The 21,958-nt window shown below is 44.7% G+C and overlaps 1 protein-coding gene across 10 annotated transcripts in view; it reads right to left on the bottom strand.

Annotated features, from left to right (window-relative positions):
- LOC121575663 (microtubule-associated protein 2) overlaps positions 1–21,958 on the bottom strand; it is an 87,397-nt gene that overhangs the window by 27,438 nt on the left and 38,001 nt on the right. For 9 of the 10 annotated variants that reach the window (XM_045223183.1, XM_045223182.1, XM_045223186.1 and 6 more), the window contains 4 exons: positions 16,455–16,538; positions 3,255–3,426; positions 2,547–2,648; positions 1,405–1,479 (listed from right to left, as the gene is read on the bottom strand). In XM_045223183.1, coding sequence (XP_045079118.1) covers positions 1,405–1,479; positions 2,547–2,648; positions 3,255–3,414 — 337 coding nt within the window. In that variant the 5' untranslated portion in view covers positions 3,415–3,426; positions 16,455–16,538. The remainder of the gene's footprint in view (positions 1–1,404; positions 1,480–2,546; positions 2,649–3,254; positions 3,427–16,454; positions 16,539–21,958) is intronic. The other variant, XM_045223187.1, reaches the window with a different exon arrangement.

The raw sequence follows: 21,958 nt of genomic DNA, 5'->3' as shown, positions 1-21,958 counted from the left end.
AACAGTTGATGTTGAGATGTGTCTGTTACTTGAGCATTTATTTGGGCTGCAATCTGAGGTGCAGTTAACTCTAATGAACTTATCCTCTGCAGCAGAGGTAACTCTGCGTCTTCCTTTCCTGTGGCGGTCCTCATGAGAGCCAGTTTCATCATAGCGCTTGATGGTTTTTACAACTGCATTTGAAGAAACTTTCAAAGTTCTTGACATTTTCTGGATTGACTGACCTTCATGTCTTAAAGTAATGATGGACTGTCGTTTCTCTTTGCTTATATGAGCTGTTCTTGCCATAATATGGATGTGGTATTTTACCATATAGGGCTATCTTCTGTATACCCCCCCTACCTTGTCACAACACAACTGATTGGCTCAAACGCATTAAGAAGGAAAGAAATTCCACAAATGAACTTTTAACAAGGCACACCTATTAATTGAAATGCATTCCAGGTGACTACCTCATGAAGCTGGTTGAGAGAATGCCAAGTGTGTGCAAAGCTGTCACCAAGGCAAAGGGTGGCTATTTGAAGAATCTCAAATATAAAAAATATTTTGATTTGTTTAACACTTTTTTGGGTACTACATGATTCCATATGTGTTATTTCATAGTTTTGATGTCTTCACTATTATTCTACAATGTAGAAAATAGTAAAAATAAAGAAAAACCCTTGAATGAGTAGGTGTGTCCAAACTTTTGACTGGTTCTATATATATATATATATATATAAATAAATATATATATATATATATATATATATATATATATATATAAATATATATGAGATGGGATTTATCGACACTATGGACAGTATATGGATAGAATATATAGTATATCTGTAGAATACGTAGGATAGAATAGTATATGTACAGCAATAGTTGAATAGGATGGCCTTGACTAGAATACAGTATATACATATGAAAACAGTATGTTAAACATTATTAAAGTGACCAATGTCCCATTATTTATGTTAAACATACGTAAATAGACAGAAACTGCAGGGTTGACTCACCGGGTGGTAGACGGCTAGTGACAAGTGAAACACAGACACGAAAACAGAGGGAGGAATGTCTATCTACTGATCAAGCAGGGAAACCACTACCAGTTGTCCCATGCTAAGGAAAGACATGGCTAAGATAAATAAAGAAGGGAAGAAAGAGGAAAGAGTAGAAGAGCCGGTCCCATCATGCAAGTGGCTGAAGCATCATCAACACCCAGAGGAAGGTCAAGTGTGTGAGTGTGTTACCTCCCAACTGATATACACCTATAGCTCCTGTCACTTTCACACACACCCATCCTCTCATCCTGTCTCAAGAGTGTGTGTGTGTGTGTGTGTGTGTGTGTGTGTGTGTGCGTGCTTGCGTGTGTGAGCTTGCGTGTTTGCGCACGTGGATGAGCTTTTGTGTGCATACCTTGCTCCATGGGTCCGATCTGCTCTGCCGATGGAGAAGGGGGAGGGGAGGGAGGCAGGTTGACAGAGTCCTCCACTGTGAAGGGAAAGAGACAGACAGGGTAGACAAGACATGGGTAGAGGGAAGATACACAACAAACCACATCAATAGCGCTGTGGCTGTATTGTACGTATGTGTGTGTCGGTGTGTGTGTGTGTGTTTGCGTGTCTCTGGGGAGTGTGTTGTCCGGCTGTGGGGATGTTCTGTTGTCTGGGAGAGCTTTGTCGCAGCACATTTATGTGCATCCCAAATGGCACGCTATTTCTCTAGATGGGCCCTAGTCTAAAGTAGTGCACTACATATGGAATAGGGTTCCATTTGGGACACAGCCTTAATCCCCCTGGTCTGATCCTCTATGATTGGATTAATGGGAAGGGTCTTTTCGCTGAGTCACTCTAGGCAGAGAATCTCCCATTCAGACTGAGAGAAAAGATAAACAGCGCTCAACGATTTGCTAAAGAGACTCTGAGGCAGAACAGATTATGGATATATTGAAGATATTGAGGATATTGAAGATGCAAGTTACTGAGCACATATTTAGAATGCATGTTGTACTCACGAGTAAATCAATAAAATTGTTGTCATGTGTTGTGATACAGTAAGTATGCGTGTCATAGTCATTTGACCTGTAACATAACCCTAATAACATTGGCTTAAAACTACAGTCTGGGATTAGAAAAACCACAAAATGGCCGCCGTGCCACTTTTGTTTGGTCCTACAGCTGAGGGATTAGGCTAGGTAAATGTAACCCCTCTGAAACTGGATGTGTAAATGGATGTACCAAACGCAGACCGTGGCTTTAATAAGAGCCAGAGAGCACCAGCAAAACGGCAGTCATTGCTAAAGACTATCCTAACAGCCAAATGGCACCAACAGCACAATGATGATGTAATGGTACGGCCAGGGAAAGAGGATTGACAGACACCTTCCCTTACCCTGCAGTATGTCCCATGCCACTCACGGGGGCCACCGTAAATTTGTTACTGTAGCCTGGTATGAGCCTATCAGTGTGACCCTTTTCACACCTATCGTGCTGACCTGACATGGCTCTGCTCAGTAGTGTGAAGAAGGTGTTATAGGGAACTCTGTCACTAAGGCCTACCTGAGGGCAGTCTCCTAGTAGAGTCCTGCTGCTCCTGCTCCTGCTTGAGCACTGCCACCGCCTCTGCTGTCACCTCCTCAACTATATGGGCTGACACTTGCTCTGCACGCGGACACACATACACACACACACACACACACATATAGAAACGCAGACACAGACACACACACACATATAGAAACGCAGACACAGACACACATACACACCCAGGCAGGCAGACAAACAAACATTGAGACACATGTATGGAGGACACACACATGGGGACACACGCATGGGGGACACACGCATGGGACACACACACATGGGACACACACACATGGGACACACACGCATGGGGGACACATGCATGGGGGACACACACGGGGGACACACGCATGGGGGGGACACATGCACAAGCTCACAAACACCTGCTCTAACCTCTGTCCTTTAGGACCATGCCAATGTGCTACTCTGTTACAATAAACCCAATCTGAAGGACAAAGCCTGTCCTTTAGACAGTCACACCCTTTCTTACCAGCAAGTCTTATTGTAATCGTAGAATCAGCCTACTGTACACGTCTACAGGTAAACCACAAACTCCAATGAGGTCCCTAAAACCCTGTAGGGATACAGCTCCAGCTATTTCCCTCAGGAAACCTCAATTAGGCTGCATGGTAACACCTACCGCTTCAGTTAAGAGGTGGCTATACCCCTCCAGTGCTCTCTCACCTGCTGTCGCCGTGTGTCCTCCGTGATAGCCGTTCTCTCTGTAGGAGGAGTAGCCGTTCTCTCCGTGGCCAGCGAGGGCAGCTGATTGGTCCTGGGCTCCGTTAGTGGGAGGGGCCCAGTGAGAGGAGCTGTTGTCCTCGGGCTGCCGACTGTCTGCCATGACAACTAGACACTGGAGAGGAAAGAGAGGGGGGAAGGAGTGGGGAGAGAGAGAGAGGGTGAGGGAAAATGAAGAGGGGGGTGAGAGATAGGGGGTAGAGAGAGAGGGAAAGAGGAAGATGGAGGAGGGGGGATTGAGAAATAGAGAGAGAGAGAGAGAGAGAGAGAGAGAGAGAGAGAGCATACAAGAGATTAGAGCAATAAAAAGACTGGCAGTTCAAATCATCAGTAAATTACACTGCAGTATTGCACAACCCCCACACCAAGCCTCTATCATGCACAAAGGGACACTTCCTAGTGTCCTCAGTATAAAATCTGCCTGGCATATACTTGGCATACCTAGGGCCTAAGGCAGGGGTAGGCAACAGGAAAGGGTCAGGAAATCTGTCACTATATAGAGGTAGGCCACCAGTTTGAGCTCAACCAGCACGTAGACTATATGCCCTTGTCTCTGCTCAACATCCCACATCCCACTGGGTGAGACAGGGACAGAGGCCTGTGAGAAATCAGTGGAATGGTATCAAACATGGTTTCTTTGTGTTTGATGCCATTCCATTAGCTCCGATCCAGACATTATTATGAGCCGTCCTCCCCTCAGTAGCCTCCTCTGGGAAGGGGGTTATGTTTGAGGAAGGGGGTTATGTTTGAGGAAGGTAGTTATATTTGAGGAAGGGGGTTATGTTTGAGGAAGGGGGTTATATTTCAAGAAGGGGGTTATGTTTGAGGAAGGGGGTTATGTTTGAGGAAGGGTGTTATGTTTCAGGAAAGGGGTTATGTTTGAGGAAGGTAGTTATGCTTGAGGAAGGGGGTTATGTTTGAGGAAGGTATTTATGTTTGAGGAAGGGGGTTATGTTTCAGGAAAGGGGTTATGTTTGAGGAAGGGGGTTATGTTTGAGGAAGGGGGTAATGTTTGAGGAATGGGGTTATGTTTGAGGAAGGGGGTAATGTTTGAGGAAGGGGTTGTTTGAGGAAGGGGGTTATGTTTGAGGAAGGGGGTTATGTTTGAGGAAGGGGGTTATGTTTGAGGAAGGGGTTATGTTTGAGGAAGGGGGTAATGTTTGAGGAAGGGGTTATGTTTGAGGAAGGGGTTATGTTTGAGAAAGGGGGTAATGTTTGAGGAAGGGGTTATGTTTGAGGAAGGGGTTATGTTTGAGGAAGGGGGTAATGTTTGAGGAAGGGGGTTATGTTTGAGGAAGGGGGTTATGTTTGAGGAAGGGGGTTATGTTTGAGGAAGGTAGTTATATTTGAGGAAGGGGGTTATGTTTGAGGAAGGGGGTTATATTTCAGGAAGGGGGTTATGTTTGAGGAAGGGGGTTATGTTTGAGGAAGGGTGTTATGTTTCAGAAAAGGGGTTATGTTTGAGGAAGGTAGTTATGCTTGAGGAAGGGGGTTATGTTTGAGGAAGGTATTTATGTTTGAGGAAGGGGGTTATGTTTCAGGAAAGGGGTTATGTTTCAGGAAAGGGGTTATGTTTGAGGAAGGGGGTTATGTTTGAGGAAGGGGGTAATGTTTGAGGAATGGGGTTATGTTTGAGGAAGGGGGTAATGTTTGAGGAAGGGGTTGTTTGAGGAAGGGGGTTATGTTTGAGGAAGGGGGTTATGTTTGAGGAAGGGGGTAATGTTTGAGGAAGGGGTTATGTTTGAGGAAGGGGGTAATGTTTGAGGAAGGGGTTATGTTTGAGGAAGGGGTTATGTTTGAGGAAGGGGGTAATGTTTGAGGAAGGGGTTATGTTTGAGGAAGGGGTTATGTTTGGGTGAATGAGGAAGACAACCAGAGAAGGACTAGTATAGAAGGACTAGACCCATCACAAGTCCTCATAAGGCTGTGTGGAGCATGGACAACCTGTCTCACTGTCAGCCCTAACATGCTCAAATCAACAACAACAGCGACAACGACAACAACGACAACAGCAACAACAACAACAACAACATGGGCTACAGTCTGATTCTCTTCTCCCCATGTCTGCACTTGTATACTTCCCCTCAAGGATTTAAAAGGAATGGACTGTTGTGAGGTAAATGGTGAAAACTCCCTCAAGACATGCTTGTACCAATTCGATGCTTTTAAATGCATGAGGGGGAGTGAAGGAGCGCACACTTCTGTAGAAGGGTAGAGGAATGGGAACGCAGACAAGGCTTTATTCCAGCCACTCAGTATTGCGTTGGGGGTTGTAAATAACAAACACAATTCACATGAAGTTGTAAACACATTAACTTGACTCTGCAGCCTTTACAATTCAATTGGGAGTTTAAAGAGAAACAGATTTGATTTGTCTCGTGCCCTCTCGCCTTAGCAGTAAGATTCATGCATATTATTATCCAGTGGAGATGCCAGAATGAGGAGTCAACACACACACACACTGAGACACCATAAGGAGGTGGTTACCATGGTAACAGGCCCTCCAAGTCAGCTGGAATCCCACAGATGGGCCTGACAGGCCTCTAAGTACCTACACACACATGCACACACACACACGCACGCACACGCACACACGACACGCACACACCTTGTCCATCTGCACATGGCAGGGAGACCACAGCTCTCATTATCTGTGATTCCCCACATCATCAGATGTATTCAACCCTCAGTCAGGGTACAGAAAACCATGTATCCTATGTACTGTACCTGTATTAAGGGCTAGGATCACTGTCATCATTAAGTACCTTGTTCTTGATTCAGGATGGATATAAAGGGTTCTAATGTGGCAGCTTTTTCAACTAAGCCAGTGTGGTTAGCTCCCTTGCAGCTCAGTGGTGGTCAATGGATGCATTCTCATGGGTACCTTCTCTCCAGCTGCAGCAGCAATCTTCCACATGATCAACTACTGAATTAACCAGTCTCTGGTACTCTCTCTCTCTCTCTCTCTCTCTCTCTCTCTCTCTCTCTCTCTCTCTCTCTCTCTCTCTCTCTCTCTCTCTCTCTCTCTCTCTCTCTCTCTCTCTCTCTCTCTCTCTCTCTCTCTCTCTCTCTCTCTCTCTCTCTCTCTCTCTCTCTCTCTCTCTCTCTCTCTCTCTCTCTCTCTCTCTCTCTCTCTCTCTCTCTCTCTCTCATTTACATTTACATCAAATTCTCCCTCTCTCTAACCCCCCTCCCTCCCTCCCTCCCGCTTTCATAAGCCTTGTCCCCCTCCTGCTCCTCTACTGGGTCAATCTTCATGCCTCCCTGAGTTCTGCTCATCAGAATGTCACCTGCCATTTAGGAGATGGAATTCCTGCCAGTGCCAGCCAATCACAGTTGCTCAGATCAACCTGCCCCTGTAATCCTCATGGTTTGTGAGGACATCGTCTTCCCCAACCTCCATTGTGGGAACGGAGGGGGCATACAGTGAGGGAAAAAAGTATTTGATCCCCTGCTAATTTTGTACGTTTGCCCACTGACAAAGAAATGATCAGTCTATAATTTTAATGGTAGGTTTATTTGAACAGTGAGAGACAGAATAACAACAACAAAAATCCAGAAAAACGCATGTCAAAAATGTTATAAATTGATTTGCATTTTAATGAGGGAAATAAGTATTTGACCCCCTCTCAATCAGAAAGATTTCTGGCTCCCATGTGTCTTTTATACAGGTAACGAGCTGAGATTAGGAGCACACTCTTAAAGGGAGTGCTCCTAATCTCAGCTTGTTACCTGTATAAAAGACACCTGTCCACAGAAGCAATCAATCAATCAGATTCCAAACTCTCCACCATGGCCAAGACCAAAGAGCTCTCCAAGGATGTCAGGGACAAGATTGTAGACCTACACAAGGCTGGAATGGGCTACAAAACCATCACCAAGCAGCTTGGTGAGAAGGTGACAACAGTTGGTGCGATTATTCGCAAATGGAAGAAACACAAAATAACTGTCAATCTCCCTCGGCCTGGGGCTCCATGCAAGATCTCACCTCGTAGAGTTGCAATGATCATGAGAACGGTGAGGAATCAGCCCAGAACTACACGGGAGGATATTGTCAATGATCTCAAGGCAGCTGGGACCATAGTCACCAAGAAAACAATTGGTAACACACTACGCCGTGAAGGACTGAAATCCTGCAGCGCCCGCAACGTCCCCCTGCTCAAGAAAGCACATATACAGGCCCGTCTGAAGTTTGCCAATGAACATCTGAATGATTCAGAGGAGAACTGGGAGAAAGTATTGTGGTCAGATGAGACCAAAATCGAGCTCTTTGGCATCAACTCAACTCGCCGTGTTTGGAGGAGGAGGCATGCTGCCTATGACCCCAAGAACACCATCCCCACCGTCAAACATGGAGGTGGAAACATTATGCTTTGGGGGTGTTTTTCTGCTATGGGGACAGGACAACTTCACCGCATCAAAGAGACGATGGACGGCGCCATGTACCGTCAAATCTTGGGTGAGAACCTCCTTCCCTCAGCCAGGGCATTGAAAATGGGTCGTGGATGGGTATTCCAGCATGACAATGACCCAAAACACATGGCCAAGGCAACAAAGGAGTGGCTCAAGAAGAAGCACATTACGGTCCTAGGAGTGGCCTAGCCAGTCTCCAGACCTTAATCCCATAGAAAATATGTGGAGGGAGCTGAAGGTTGAGTTGCCAAACGTCACGCTCGAAACCTTAATGACTTGGAGAAGATCTGCAAAGAGGAGTGGGACAAAATCCCTCCTGAGATGTGTGCAAACCTGGTGGCCAACTACAAGAAACGTCTGACCTCTGTGATTCCCAACAAGGGTTTTGCCACCAAGTACTAAGTCATGTTTTGCAGAAGGGTCAAATACTTATTTCCCTCATTAAAATGCTAATCAATTTATAACATTTTTGACATGCGTTTTTCTGGATTTTTTGTTGTTATTCTCTCTCACTGTTCAAATAAACCTACCATTAAAATTATAGACTGATCATGTCTTTGTCAGTGGGCAAATGTACAAAATCAGCAAGGGATCAAATACTTTTTTCCCTCACTGTACATAGGTCCTTACATCAACCCTTGGTAGCTATAGTTTCATTATGTGCAGATGTGCAGGGTGTCATTATTCTTGTTCTGGAGGCAGCTCTGCTAGTGGTCACTAGCTGGCACAGACATAAAGTCATAAAATCTGATTTTAAACCTAACCTTAACCACACTGCTAACCCTAATGCCTCTAACCCTAACCTTAACCACACTGCTAACCCTAATGCCTAACCCTGACCTTAACCACACTGCTAACCCTAACCACACTGCTAACCCTAATGCCTCTAACCCTAACCTTAACCACACTGCTAACCCTAATGCCTAACCCTGACCTTAACCACACTGCTAACCCTAACCACACTGCTAACCCTAATGCCTCTAACCCTAACCTTAACCACACTGCTAACCCTAATGCCTAACCCTGACCTTAACCACACTGCTAATCCTAACCACACTGCTAACCCTAATGCCTCTAACCCTAACCTTAACCACACTGCTAACCCTAATGCCTAACCCTGACCTTAACCACACTGCTAACCCTAACCACACTGCTAACCCTAATGCCTCTAACCCTAATCTTAACCACACTGCTAACCCTAATGCCTAACCCTAACCTTAACCACACTGCTAACCCTAACCACACTGCTAACCCTAATGCCCAACCCTAACCTTAACCACACTGCTAACCCTAATGCCCAACCCTAACCTTAACCACACTGCTAACCCTAATGCCCAACCCTAACCTTAACCACACTGCTAACCCTAACCTTAACCACACTGCTAACCCTAATGCCTCTCCCTAACCTTAACCACACTGCTAACCCTAATGCCCAACCCTAACCTTAAATGAAGACCAAAAAGCTCATTTATGTTTTCATACATTTTTACAATAAAGCCAATTTTGACTTTAGAGCCCATCTAGCGGAAATGGCTCAGTTCTGCCTCCAGGGCTAGACTCATAATAATTTATAATAATAATATGCCATTTAGCAGACGCTTTTATCCAAAGCGACTTACAGTCACGTGCGCATACATTTTTACGTATGGGTGGTCCCGGGGATCGAACCCACTACCCTGGCGTTACAAGCGCCGTGCTCTACCAATTGAGCCACAGAGGACCTCATGACAATAAACATCAACCTGCTGCAGATGTTCACCTTTGTCAAGGTTTAGGATAATAGCATCTCATACATTTATGGTGACTCAGCAGAGACAGCAGTCAAGGAAGAATGCTAGTAGAATACAAGCACAGTATTGTGTGAATGAACAGCATTCAGCAAGGACGTCTTCAGTGAGGTGAAACATTCAGGACGCTATTGTACACGTCAGACAATCATCAATCATATCTGTACATACAGTGCCTTCAGAAAGTATTCATACCCCTTGACTTATTCCACATTTTGTTGTGTTACAGCCTGAATTCAAAATGGATTAAACATATTTTTTTTATCTCACCCATCTACACACAATACCCTGTAATGACAAAGTGAAAACTTGTTTTTAGACATTTTTGCACCTAAATATCGTATTTATATAAGTCTTCACCCCCTTGAGTCAATACTTTGTAGAAGCACCTTTGGCAGCGATTACAGCTGTGAGTCTTTCTGGGTAAGTCTCTAAGAGCTTTCCACACCTGGATTGTGCAACATTTGCCCATTATTATTTTCTAAATTCTTCAAGTTCTGTCAAATTGGTTGTTGATCATTGCTAGAAACCATTTTCAGGTCTTGCCATAGATTTTCAAGTAGATTTAAGTAAAAACTGTAACTCGGCCACTCAGGAACATTGCGTCTTCTTGGTAAGCAACTCCAGTGTTGATTTGGCCTTGTGTTTTAGGTTATTGTCCTGCTGAAGGGTGAATTTATCTCTCAGTGTCTGTTGGAAAGCAGACTGAACCAGGTTTTCCTCTAGGATTTTGCCTGTGCTTAGCTCCATTCTGTTTCTTTTTTATCCTGAAAAACTCTCCAGTTCTTAACGATTAAAAGCATACCCATAATATGATGCAGCCACCACTACGCTTGAAAATATGGAGAGTGGTACTCAATAATGTGTTGTATTGGATTTGGCCCAAACATAACAATTTGTATTCAGGACAAAAATATAATTTCTTAGCCACATTTTTTGCAGTATTACTTTAGTACCTTGTTGCAAACAGGAGGCATGTTTTGGAATATTTGCATTCTGCACAGGCTTCCTTCTTTTCACTCTGTCAATTAGGTTAGTATTGTGGAGTAACTAAAATGTTGATCCATCCTCAGTTTTATCCTATCACAACCGTCAAACTCTGTAACTGATTTAAAGTCACCATTGGCCTCATGGTGACATTCCTGAGAGGTCTCCTTCCTCTCCGGCAACTGAGTTAGGGAGGGCGCCTGTATCTTTGTAGTGACTGGGTGTACTGATCACCATCCAAAGTGTAATTAATATATTCAAAGTCTGCATTTTTTTTTTTTACACAATCTACCCTTCTTTGCAAGGCATTGGAAAACTTCCCTGGTCTTTGTGGTTGAATCTGTGTTTGAAATTCACTGTTCAACTGAGCGACTTATAAATAATTGTATGTATAGGGTACAGAGATGAGGTAGTCATAACAAATTATGTTAAACACTATTATTGTACACAGAGTGAGTCCATGCAACTTATTATGTGACTTGTTAAGCATATTTTTACTCCTGAACTTATTTAGGCTTGCCATAACAAAGGGATTGAATACGTATTGACTCAAGACATTTCAGCTTTGAATTTTTAATTAATATGTTACAATTTTGGAAAACATAATTCCACTTTGTCATTATGTTGTATTGTGTGTAGGCAAGTGACAAAACAAATCGTAATTTAATCCATTTTAATAAAATTCAGGCTGTAACGCAAAACAAAATGTGGAAAAAGTCAAGGGGTGTGAATACTTTCTGAAGGCACTGTATCTGTTCTACCCCAAGTGTCCAAAGCAGAGCACACACACACAGGCACACACACACACACACACACACACACATTGGATGATGTCTTCATATTCCATGCTGGGAGGAGGATGTGTGACGGCCTCAAAGAGCCCATCGTGGCTTCAGTTAATCCCTGGGCTGGGTTCTCTCCACCCCTACACTGACTCAGTGGGCCCTTTCATTAGATCTCCCCACAGAAACCACTGACCGGAAAAGATGGCACTGGGCTGAACTGTTAGCTGGAGGCGGGGAAAGCCAAACAGGGTGAAAAGTCCATTAAATTCCATTAACGGGGTGTTTTAAGAACGTCTTCGATATTGAAATGTCTAATTTGGTCCACCAGGCACAATCCCTAACTCCATCTATGAATTTGAGAGTGCTTACATTTCCCCACCTCCATCCCCCAGCTTACCAAACAAAGATTATTGGACAACTATTGGGAAAAAGCTGTCACAATCCATGGTGAATATGACCATGAAATATCCTGTGTAATGGGATTAGCAGCAGTGTTGACTGAATGAGACTGGCTGTGGATGTACAGTTGAAGTCGGAAGTATACATACACCTTTGCCAAATAAATTCCTGACATTTAATCCTAGTAAAGATTCCCTGTTTTAGGTCAGTTAGGACCACCCTCGTGCTTCACGGTTGAGATGGTGTTCTTCGGCTTGCAAGCCACCCCTTTTTCCTCCAAACATAACGATGGTCATTATGGCCAAACAGTTCTATTTTTGTTTCATCAGACCAGAGGACATTTCTCAGAAAAGTACGATCTTTGTCCCAATGTACAGTTGCAAACCGTAGTCTGGCTTTTTTATGGCGGATTTGGAGCAGTGGCTTCTTCCTTGCTGAGCGGCCTTTCAGGTTATGTTGATATAGGACTCGTTTTACTGTGGATATAGATACTTTTGTACCTGTTTCCTCCAGCATCTTCACAAGGTCCTTTGCTGTTGTTCTGGGATTGATTTGCACTTTTCGCACCAAAGTATGTTCATCTCTAGCAGACAGAACGCGTCTCCTTCCTGAGAGGTATGACGGCTGCGTGGTCCCATGATGTTTATACTTGCATACTATTGTTTGTACAGATGAACGTGGTACCTTCAGGCGTTTGGAAATTGCTCCCAAGGAGAACCAGACCTTTTTTTTTCTGAGGTCTTGGCTAATTTATTTTGATTTTCCAATGATGTCAAGCAAAGAGGTACTGAGTTTGAAGGTAGGCCTTGAAATACATCCACAGGTACACCTCCAATTGACTCAAATGATGTCAATTAGCCTATTAGAAGCTTCTAAAGCCATGACATCATTTTCTGGAATTTTCCAAGCTGTTTAAAGGCACAGTCAATTTAGTGTATGTAAACTTCTGACTCACTGGAATTGTGATACAGTGAATTATAAGTGAAATAATCTGTCTGTAAACAATTGTTGGAAAAATTACTTGTGTCAGGCACAAAGTAGATGTCCTAACCGACTTGCCAAAACTATAGTTTGTTAACAAGAAATTCGTGGAGTGGTTGAAAAACTAGTTTTAATGACTCCAACCTAAGTGAATGTAAACTTCCGACTTCAACTGTACATGTAGAATGAGACTGGCTGTGGATGATCATGTAGAATGAGACTGGCTGTGGATGATCATGTAGAATGAGACTGGCTGTGGATGATCATGTAGAATGAGACTGGCTGTGGATGATCATGTCGAATGAGACTGGCTGTGGATGATCATGTAGAATGAGACTGGCTGTGGATGATCATGTCGAATGAGACTGGCTGTGGATGATCATGTAGAATGAGACTGGCTGTGGATGTACATGTAGAATGTAAGAGGACAGGTCTACCACATGAGAGACATACAGAGAGAGAGACACACACAGAGAGACACAGAGAGACACACACACACAGAGAGACAGAGAGGGAGACACACACAGAGACACACACACACACACACACACACACACACACACACACACACACACACACACACACACACACACACACAGAGAGATACACACACAGAGAGACAGAGAGGGAGACACACACACAGAGAGACACAGAGAGAGACACACACACACAGAGACACAGAGAGAGACACACACACAGAGAGACACATAGACACACAGAGACACACAGAGACACACTTACAGCCTCCACACACACACGCGCTGATGTCTGAAAATATGTTTCCTGCATGTACCCAATTATCCACTACTGTAATTATACTGTTCATACCTTGTTGAAAGGATTGAACTTAGTATCTTCACTATAGCTAACAACCTTATCACTGATGCCATCTCTTATACCTCAGGTCATTACACCAGGGTATTGCATTACTCTCTAGACCAGGGTCATAGTCAGAAAGGCACATCGTAGCAAAACGTTATCTGTGTTCTGATTGGATACGTTTAGGTTCTACAGCTCCGCCTCATTGTTTCAATACATTTTGTCCCTATTGAACACGGCCCAGGTTTGACGTCAGCACAAGGTGAATGTAGAGATGTTCTAATGTTCTCTGCTGCTGCTGCATTGCAGAGCTCTGTCTCCAGCTGCAGCCAGTCAACCATTCAGTTAGTCAGCCAGCCAGTCAGAAAGCCAGACAGTCAGCCATGTCAGACAGCCAGACAGACAGCCAGCCAGGTCAGACAGCCAGTCAGACAGCCAGCCAGCCAGGGCAGAAAGCCAGACAGTCAGCCATGTCAGCCAGCCAGCCAGACAGGCAGCCAGGTCAGACAGCCAGTCAGCCAGCCAGCCAGCCAGCCAGCCAGGTCAGCCAGCTAGTTCAGACAGCCAGACAGCCAGCCAGCCAGGTCAGACAGCCAGACAAGCCAGTCTGCCAGCCAGCCAGCCAGCCAGCCAGGTCAGACAGCCAGACCAGCCAGCCAGGTCAGCCAGTCAGGTCAGACAGCCAGACCAGCCAGCCAGGTCAGCCAGTCAGCCAGCCAGGTCAGCCAGTCAACCAGGTCAGACATGCCTTTAAACCAAACAAAGACATTTGTGCAGTAAGAAAGTGACAGCATTACAGTCATTAGACCTGCAGGACATTTACTTACAGCTATCGCCCTCTCAACTGAGTACTGTGTGTGTGTGTGTGTGTGTGTGTGTGTGTGTGTGTGTGTGTGTGTGTGTGTCTGTGTGTGTCTGTGTGTGTGTGTGTGTGTGTGTGTGTGCATGGCCAGGGACAGGAAGTGGTGCCTACTCCATGGGTCATACAGACAGACATGACCTGACCAGAGGCCTTCACACTCCCACTAATGGACGTCAGGCTAAGTGACATCAATAACTCAATAACACCCTGTTGCTGGTCAGTGTTCAAGGGAATAAAACCAGTCATGGCCTCTCTGGTTAGACTGTTGGACTGTTTCTAAACTTTGATTGGTCAGGTTGGACTGTTTCAAAGATCTGATTGGTCAGGTTGGACTGTTTCTAAACTCTGATTGGTCAGGTTGGACTGTTTCTAAACTGTGGTTGGTCAGGTTGGACTGTTTCTAAGTTCTGATAGGTCAGGACAGGAGCAGATCACTTCTACTGCTGTTGGGCTGTCAGGCTAATAACCTACACTGGGATTTTAACATGTTTTCTGTTGGCTGTGGGACTACTGGTGAGAGAACCAGAGTGGTTCTACTGGTCAGTCTCCTGAGTGGCGCAGTGGTCTAAGGCACTGCATCGCAGTGCTAACTGTGCCACTAGAGATCCTGGTTCGAATCCAGGCTCTGTCGCAGCCGGCCGCGACCGGGAGACTAATGGGCGGCGCACAATTGGCCCAGCGTCGTCCAGGGTAGGGGAGGGAATGGCCGGCAGGGATGTAGCTCAGTTGATAGAGCATGGCGTTTGCAACGCCAGGGTTGTGGGTTCGATTCCCACGGGGGGCCAGTATAAAAAAATATATATATATGTATTCACTAACTGTAAGTCGCTCTGGATAAGAGCGTCTGCAAAATGTAAATGTATAATGTAGAACGGGTTTATAGTGTCCACACTCACAGGTAAAGCACACAATTGCTGTCAGTAACTTTCTGGCCATGAGAAACACACTGCTGCAAACATTGCAACATTGAGTAAGTGCCAGTAAATGTCTATAACATATCAATAAAACCTTAATGGATCCTCATCAACTCAAATGGATTGGAGATTGAGAAGCAATAAGACAGACTATAAATGGATCTGCTAGTAGAAGGGCTATATCCTAGATCCTCTAACACATCCATGTTATCAAGGACTCAATTACCCACAATACCCCTTTATCCTCATTCTAAAGGATATCATACACATGATTACCCTTTGTCCCTTTATATACCCTGGTAACTACAGTACTGGTACGCTTGAGCAGAGCCACTTAACCATTACTACTGAGGTCTGATGACTCATGGAAGAGCTAGTGATGAAGACACAGAACTGCATTCTGGGAAAGTTCAGCAGTCAAACACTACTCTATTGAATTAACTCTGATTCCAGTAATGATGTGTCATAATGATGTGTTCCAGGACCATATTGGAAATAAATGTTATTTCATAATTTAATGTGTTATCCTCTGAGGAAAATAAATCAATAAATGTTTTTACTCTGAAGAGGTACTCATGAGACAATAAGCAAAGATATATACAAAAAAAACATGGATATACCAAAAGAAATGATGTTTTATTGTCACATACATCGGATAGGTACAGTGAAATGTGTTGTTTTACAGGGTCAGCCATAGTAGTACGGCACCCCTGGAGCAAATTAGGGTTAAGTGCCTTGCTCAAGGGCACATCGACAGATTTGTAGGGTAACTGGAGTGAACTATGGGGCTATAGTATGGCCAGACATTATCTATGGCTACATATGGATCATCAACCTGTGTTCTCTGTGTTTAGTCAAATTAACATACAGATGTAGGATCTTAATTTGAGCACTCTTTTGTTGCTGTGAATTTTCCTGCACATCAGGAAATGCAAAGTTGTAGTGTATTAGAGGTTTAAAACGGCTTTTAAATTTTGTAATTACTACTTTAAAATGTCAGACTTGATTTGCCTTAACGAAAAATGTATCAACCTGTACAAAAAATGTCCATTAATTATAATCCGCATTATTCACATTTCCTGTTGCTGCAGGATTATTTCCCTGTTGTAGTAAACTGGCTCAAATTAATATCCTACATCTGTACAGTCATTTTACCTCAAGCTCTCTTTACAAGTGTTTGTTCTCTCTGGTCTTACCTGATGAGTTGCTAATCGACTTAACCACTTCTGAACACAATGGTAGGAATCAGAGGACTGATGAGGAAAACCTCCTGGTTACACCTATAGGGAGAGATAGAGAGAATGAAGAATGTTAGAACAAACAGAGAAACACACATTCAAATACACACACTGGGATGAACACACACACACACACACACACACACATACACACCCCTTGCCAGAACACCATTCACCCTACTCTAAATCATGTCCGTGGTTGAGTGGCTGGATACTGTATCAGACTAAAAGTATGTCCTGAATAAGAGAGGTTACTCTACTCACAAACAATGGTTGGATTAATGTTCCTGGCAGACTTATAGAGGACTACAGGTGGAGCAGTTAAGCTGATCAGTGTTTTCCCTGAAGTATGCTACTTAAGCTGCAGTGTGGAGCAGTGGGCCAAGGACGGAGGCTTTTATATAGAAACCTCCTAGTTTGACTAAGATTATTTGTGAGTGATCCTAGCTACTCTGTCTAGGAGCAATAAGCCTGGACTGTGTTAAGCATCCCAATCTCTATAGCAGACTTCTATGGGCAGTACTATGGGTTAGAGAGGCAATCTACAATTACTACAACAAGTCCTCACATTCATCCACCAGCGACGAGGGTGCTCCATGTGAGCACCTCCACCACAGATAAGAACAATGGGTTTGTTTGCCCCCAGCGACAGACAGACAGTCTGGTTCTTAGGCTGGGAGCCTCTCCAGGGAGCTGGTTCCACATTCATCACCCCAGCACAGTCAGGGGCCCCTGGCAGGAACATGCGCTTCAACATGGCCATTCACTATGATCATTACAGCTACAGGGGAGAGGGGAGAGGAGGGGAGAGAGGGGGGAGACAGGAAGAGGGGATAGGGGAGACAGGAAGAGGGGAGAAGGGGATAGGGGAAGGGTGACAACCAACCCAACCAGGCCTGGGGATGTAACCTCGTTGTTTTGCCAACAATCCCCAGCAACATGTCAAAGTGAGTTTCTAGGATTCTAAGGATTCTCCGTATTCACACGGGGGATCAACCAAGGATTAGTGGAGCTTGAGGAAATGCAGACCTGTGTGTTGTCGACACATCTCTGGGTCTGATGAGGTATCACTAGTGTAGTGATGTTCTTGACACATCTCTTGGTCTGATGAGGTATCTCTAGTGTAGTGTTGCTGCATCCTGTTCATGTTAAAGAAGCACTGTGAAGGGCAGTTCTGCTCTTTCTCTGTCTGTCGCTCTGTGTGTGTGTGTGTATATACAGTTGAAGTCGGAAGTTTACATACACTTAGGTTGTAGTCATTAAAACTCGTTTTTCAACCACTCCACACATTTCTTGTTAACAAACTATAGTTTTGGCAAGTCGGTTAGGACATCTACTTTGTGCATGACACAAGTAATTTTTTCCACAATTGTTTACAGACAGATTATTTCACTGTATCACAATTCCAGTGGGTCAGAAGTTTACATATACTAAGTTGACTGTGCCTTTAAACAGCTTGGCAAATTCCAGAAAATGATGTCATGGCTTTAGAAGCTTCTGATAGGCTAATTGACATCATTTGAGTCAATTGGAGGTGTACCTGTGGATGTATTTCAAGGCCTACCTTCAAACACAGTGCCTCTTTGCTTGACATCATGGGAAAATCAAAAGAAATCAGCCAAGACCTCAGAATTTTTTTTTGTAGACCTCCACAAGTCTGGTTCATCCTTGGGAGCAATTTCCAAATGCCTGAAGGTACCACGTTCATCTGTACAAACAATAGTACGCAAGTATAAACACCATGGGACCAGGCAGCCATCATACGCGTTCTGTCTCCTAGAGATGAACGTACTTTGGTGCGAAAAGTGCAAATCAATCCCAGAACAACAGCAAAGGACCTTGTGAAGTTGCTGGAGGAAACAGGTAAAAAAGTATCTATATCCACAGTAAAACGAGTCCAATATCGACATAACCTGAAAGGCCGCTCAGCAAGGAAGAAGCCACTGCTCCATAACCGCCATAAAAAAGACAGACTACGGTTTGCAACTGCACATGGGTACAAAGATCGTACTTTTTGGAGAAATGTCCTCTGGTCTGATGAAACAAAAATAGAACTGTTTGGCCATAATGACCATCGTTACGTTTGGAGGAAAAAGGGGGGAAGCTTGCAAGCCGAAGAACACCATCCCAACCGTGAAGCGCCGGGGTGGCAGCATCATGCTGTGGGGGTGCTTTGCTGCAGTAGGGACTGGTGCACAAAATAGATGGCATCATGAGGAAGCAAAATTATGTGGATATATTGAAGCAACATCTCAAGACATCAGTCAGGAAGTTAAAGGTTGGTCGCAAATGGGTCTTCCAAATGGACAATGACCCCAAGCATACTTCCAAAGTTGTGGCAAAATTGCTTAAGGACAACAAAGTCAAGGTATTGGAGTGGCCATCACAAAGCCCTGACCTCAATCCTATAGAAAATGTGTGGGCAGAACTGAAAAAGCGTGTGCAAGCAAGGAGGCCTACAAACCTGACTCAGTTACACCAGCTCTGTCAGGAGGAATGGGCCAAAATTCACCCAACTTATTGTGGGAAGCTTGTGGAAGGCTACCCAAAACATTTGACCCAAGTTAAACAATTTAAAGGCAATGCTACCAAATACTAATTGAGTGTATGTAAACTTCTGACCCACTGGGAATGTGATGGAATAAATAAAAGCTGAAATAAATCATTCTCTCTACTATTATTTTGACATTTCACATTCTTAAAATAAAGTGGTGATCCTAACTGACCTAAGACAGGGAATTTTTACTAGGATTAAATGTCAGGAATTGTGAAAAACGGAGTTTAAATGTGTTTGGCTAAGGTGTATGTAAACTTCCGACTTCAACTGTATTTGTGTGTGTGTGTGTGTCTGGCACTGGAGCGGAGATTCCTTCTCCATGGATTCCTCTCTACTGGGTAAGGAGTGTGATTTATTAGAGCTGAGAGAGAGGGGGAGGGAAGGAGGGAGAGAGAGTTTGGGAAGGAGAGAGCAGAGAGAGAAGGGGAGAGAGAGGGGGACAGAGAGGGGGGATAAAGAAAGATGGGGAAGGAGAGCGGAGAGAGAGGGGAGGAGAGAGGGAGAAACAGAGATAGAGGGAATGAGAAAGAGAGTTGGGGAAGGAGAGAGCGAGAGAGAGAGAGAGAGGGGGGATGAGGAAGGAGAGCGTTGGGTAGGAGATAGAGAGAGGGGGGTGAGAGAAGAGAGAGGAGAGAGAGGAGAGACAGAGGGGGAAGAGGGAGGAGAGTTGGGGAAGGAGAGAGTTGGGGAAGGAGATAGAGAGATGGGGTTGAGGGAGGAGAGAGGACAGAAGGAAGGAAGGAGAGAGAGAGAGAGATGGGGTTGAGGGAGGAGTGTGACGGGAGGAAGGGAGAGCTTGAGGGAGAGAGGGAGTGTGAGGGGAGGGGAATGGAAAGGGGGAGAGAGAGATTTGGGGACATCTGCTCAGAGCAGCCATGACAAGCAGAGATCACAGGAGCAGTCCCCTTCCCAGAATGCACCACAGCCAGCCTGGATCAGGGATGGTGTGGAAGGTTCCAGGCTCACAGCAACAGCAGCCATTGTTTTAACACAGAGAGAGTCAGTCAGGTACAACAGTGGTTGTCAGTGAGCCTCGTCTTGGCCTGTTGCTAAGTGTTAGATCTCTCCCTCTCTCTCTTTCTAGGAGCAAACAAGCAGACAGATGGTTGTAAGGACGTCCTCGCTGGACATATTCTGCTCTAGACTGGTATCAACTAGTCTAGCCTCACCATTATCATCAATATCATCATCCACTCCATCTGTTCTCATTGAGTAGTGCTTTGCACTAACCGATATGCTTGATCATTTATATGAATGAGAAAACACAGCAATAAACATATTCCTTTAGGGGTTTACATTTTGTCATTTTAGCAGATGCTCTTATCCAGAGCGACTTACAGTAGTGAGTGCATACATTTTCGTACTGGTCCCTCGTGGGAATCGAACCCACAACGCTGGTGTTGCAAGCACCATGCTCTACCAACTGAGGTTTTACAGCAAAAAACATACTAGTTTAGGATTTACAGCCTTTGCAGAAGAATGATTCAATGAGATCTGGCTGAAGTGTCCAGTCCAGACTAAATTTGTGTTGCCCCAGACCTGGAGGTACAGTAACTCTTTTAGGAGATCTACTCAGAGAGACTGTGCATTCTCTCCTTAACTTAACCTCAGCTTCCCCCACATGCCTCATCTATAATTCAGTCAGCCAGCCCCCTTGTCCCCATGGACACACTAGAGCCTCCCGCAGGTACACACACACACACACACACACACACACACACACACACACACACACACACACACACACACACACACACACACACACACACACACATACACACACACACACACACACACACCCACACACACACACATGCACGAAGATGCGTGCATACAGACGCATGCACGCACACACACGCAAACACACACACGCAAACACACACATACCCTGGTGCATGTTTAATTCATCAAACCACCAGTCAGAGCTAAACCAACTGGGGATTGGAGATTGGGGAGAGGAGAGCTGATGTGGCTGAAATACCACTGCAGAGAGGGGTGATAATGATGTGTCTATCGGTCCATAAGAAATGAACTGCATTGATCCACTGTTGCCTTTTAACTCTGTTGGAACTGTCCTTCTGTCTGTCTACATACTATGGAGCTGTCTGTCTGTCTGTCTGTCTACATACTATGGAGCTGTCTGTCTGTCTGTCTGTCTACATACTATGGAGCTGTCTGTCTGTCAACATACTATGGAGCTGTCCGTCTGTCTGTCTGTCAGTCTGCCTGTCTCTACTATGGAGCTGTCTGTCTGTCTGTCTACATACTATGGAGCTGTCTGTCTGTCCGTCTGTCTGTCTGTCTGTCTGTCTGTCTGTCTGTCTGTCTCTCTCTACTATGGAGCTGTCCGTCTGTCTGTCTGTCAGTCTGCCTGTCTCTACTATGGAGCTGTCTGTCTGTCTGTCTCTACTATGGAGCTGTCTGTCTATCTGTCTCTACTATGGAGCTGTCTGTCTGTCTGTCTGTCTCTACTATGGCACTGTCTGTCTGTCTCTACTATGGCGCTGTCTGTCTGTCTGTCTGTCTCTACTATGGAGCTGTCTGTCTGTCTGTCTGTCTCTACTATGGCGCTGTCTGTCTGTCTCTACTATGGCGCTGTCTGTCTGTCTGTCTGTCTCTACTATGGCGCTGTCTGTCTGTCTCTACTATGGAGCTGTCTGTCTGTCTGTCAGTCTCTACTATGGAGCTGTCTATCTGTCTCTACTAGGGACTATAAAAATAGAGCACTGTAAGCTACAAAGAAGCTCCATTGGACATGAGCTGACTGATGTTCTATAACCATGGCCATTGGCCAATATGGTCAACACTGCAGCTAACACATTTAACATGGTGAAGTCAATAGGTGGACATAATGTTGTTACAGCTGCACATCTACAGGAGACCTACACCAGTAGATCCCTACAGT

This window comes from Coregonus clupeaformis, chromosome 10 (genome assembly GCF_020615455.1).
Source record: "Coregonus clupeaformis isolate EN_2021a chromosome 10, ASM2061545v1, whole genome shotgun sequence".
NCBI classification, from domain to species: domain Eukaryota; kingdom Metazoa; phylum Chordata; class Actinopteri; order Salmoniformes; family Salmonidae; genus Coregonus; species Coregonus clupeaformis.
This window is presented reverse-complemented; position numbering and strand designations above follow the sequence as displayed.